At 49.4% G+C, this 2,376-nt stretch overlaps 1 protein-coding gene across 1 annotated transcript in view; it reads left to right on the top strand.

Annotated features, from left to right (window-relative positions):
• The window catches only part of LOC108747984 (homeobox protein B-H1), a 14,737-nt gene extending 13,717 nt beyond the window's left edge, over positions 1 to 1,020 (top strand). The window contains exons 4-5 of the mRNA XM_018485921.1: positions 86 to 261; positions 379 to 1,020. Of these exons, the coding sequence (XP_018341423.1) occupies positions 86 to 261; positions 379 to 1,020 (818 nt within the window). The remainder of the gene's footprint in view (positions 1 to 85; positions 262 to 378) is intronic.
• The last annotated feature ends 1,356 nt before the right edge of the window (positions 1,021 to 2,376 follow it).

Here is a 2,376-nt window from a genome sequence, read left to right as displayed (position 1 = left end):
TTTTTTTTTTTTTTTACATTGAAAAGCAGTTTATAAATAGAGAAGCTGTACGGTGATTGAAATCAACACGTGTATCTTCCTCCAGACGAACTCGACGATGACAACGGCGATGATCGTCTACACCGCGCGAGGAGTCCATCAAGTGGTGACGAGGCGCACGACGATCTCGGTGAAGGTGACGATTGTGCGGATGCCGACGGTGAAGGCGAGTCGACGTCGACGAGTCTCCATGGCACTTCGGTGGGCGGTGGTGGTGGTGGTGTTGGTGGTAGTGGTGGTGGTGGTGGTGGTGGTGGCGGCGGCGGCGGCGGCGGCGGCGGCGGCGGTGGTGGTGGTGGCGGTGGCAACGGCAATAGTAACGGTCAAAACAACGTGCAGGTTGGCGTAGACGGTCGCGAGTCGAATAGCATAAAGCGCAAGAAGAAGACTAGGACAGTGTTCTCTCGGTCGCAAGTGTTCCAGCTAGAGAGCACGTTTGACATGAAGCGCTACCTTTCATCGTCGGAGCGCGCCGGTCTCGCCGCCTCGCTCAGGCTGACGGAGACCCAGGTGAAGATATGGTTCCAGAATCGGCGGAACAAGTGGAAACGGCAGTTGGCCGCTGAGCTAGAGGCGGCGAACATGGCCCATGCCACCCAGAGGCTGGTCAGGGTGCCGATTCTGTACCACGAAGCGTCAGCCAGCACCGGCGGTTCCGCCGGCGTGTCGGTGTCGGCGCCGGGACCGCCGGGACCGCCGGTGCCGTCCTCGGTAGGTGCGACCTCCGCCCTGTCGCACTCGGTCGGCGTCGGAGTGGGCGTCGGCGTCGGCGTCGGCGTCGGCGTCGGCGTCGGCACCTCGTGCGCGCCCACCACGGCGCAGCCCATCTTCTACTCCCATCACCATCAACATCACCATCACCACCCGGCGGCGGCCCACGTGCAGGCGCACAGTCTCTTGTCCCACCAGGTGCACCCGCAACCGCCGCCCCCGCCCCCGCCGCCGCCCAACGGCCAACCACCGCGGACGTCCTCGCAATAACACCGTCCGACGACTTACGAGGGTAGCGTGCGGTTGCTGCGGGAGACGAGGACCCTGAACAGGATGATCGCCGTCAGCGATGCGACGGCGACGCCTTCTCGGCTGGACCGCGCCGTCTGGCTGATCGATGTCGAGTGACGACACGGCGAACGCACGTATCGACGATAATCGACTGACACGGACTGACGGAGCTCCGATCGTCCTGCGATCATCCCCTGATCGATCCCCGCGATACCACGGACACGGACACGGCTGTCCCCTCGGCGTGGCGCGGCGCGACGCGACGCGACGCGGTAATTCGAGAGAGCGTTGGAATTTTAAAATGCTTTTCTAATGTGCGGACCCCCGACGATGTGGATAAATGTGAGTATGCGCGAGAAATGTAGAGTTTTCATTCGCTTTTATGTATTATCAATTATATAAGAAAAATTATGTCATGCAATTTAAATTGTCACTCACATTCTGCTTGATTTTTACGAGTAAATGAGTTCGTGCAAGACACGTTCTAACGGGTCGTCGTTTTACTGAAAACATTTGTACAAATGTATAAGAATTTTCTCTCGTAATTGTGTATTCATAATTATTAGGGAAGCTAATCTAAAATACTGATAGATAAAAGAATATATAAAAAAATATTTTACTTATGCAAATTTTAATAATGTATAATAGCAATAAATAAAATCATTGTTAGAATATGATTTCCGTTAGAATATAAACTCAATAAGTTGAAACTCTACGTTTTCTGAGCATAGTAGACTAATATTCATGTCTATTCACATCTTTGTTATTATCTAGAAAAGTATTATCTCTTGCAAATAATTTTGTAAAATTATTTTTGATGCTCGATAAAAAGGCTTTATACAAGTCAATTTGTTCACCTCGAAATAAATTGTCAATAAAAAGACGTACTAAATTGATACAATATATCGCATTGTCATAAAAATGATGATATCGTATTTAACATTGGAGATATGGATATATCCCATTTTTTTAATCATTTTATCTTTTCGAGAGAAAGCAAGACATTTTGACTTATATCTTTTTCTATCGAGCCGTAGAAATATTTGTGCTAGTCCGCGCAATTATGCGGAGAACTGAACTGTGATTATAATGATTTTGTGTCGCTTCTATGAGCTACGGGTGACGAAAGCTGGTTACGAACTCATACGGTTTCCCTTCCGGTTTGTCGAGATATAGTAATAGCGCATCGCATTCCTTGTTCCACTCAGTTTGTCAATGTATTAAAACAGGATGCAAAATTTCATGGTACCGCAATTGACGGACGGAAATTAGATTCTGTTTACGTTCCTCGAGAATCCTCGATATACTTGTATATTACCTGGGAGATCTTTGTAA

This window comes from Trachymyrmex septentrionalis, unplaced genomic scaffold (genome assembly GCF_001594115.1).
Source record: "Trachymyrmex septentrionalis isolate Tsep2-gDNA-1 unplaced genomic scaffold, Tsep1.0 scaffold21, whole genome shotgun sequence".
NCBI lineage: Eukaryota > Metazoa > Arthropoda > Insecta > Hymenoptera > Formicidae > Trachymyrmex > Trachymyrmex septentrionalis.
This window is presented reverse-complemented; position numbering and strand designations above follow the sequence as displayed.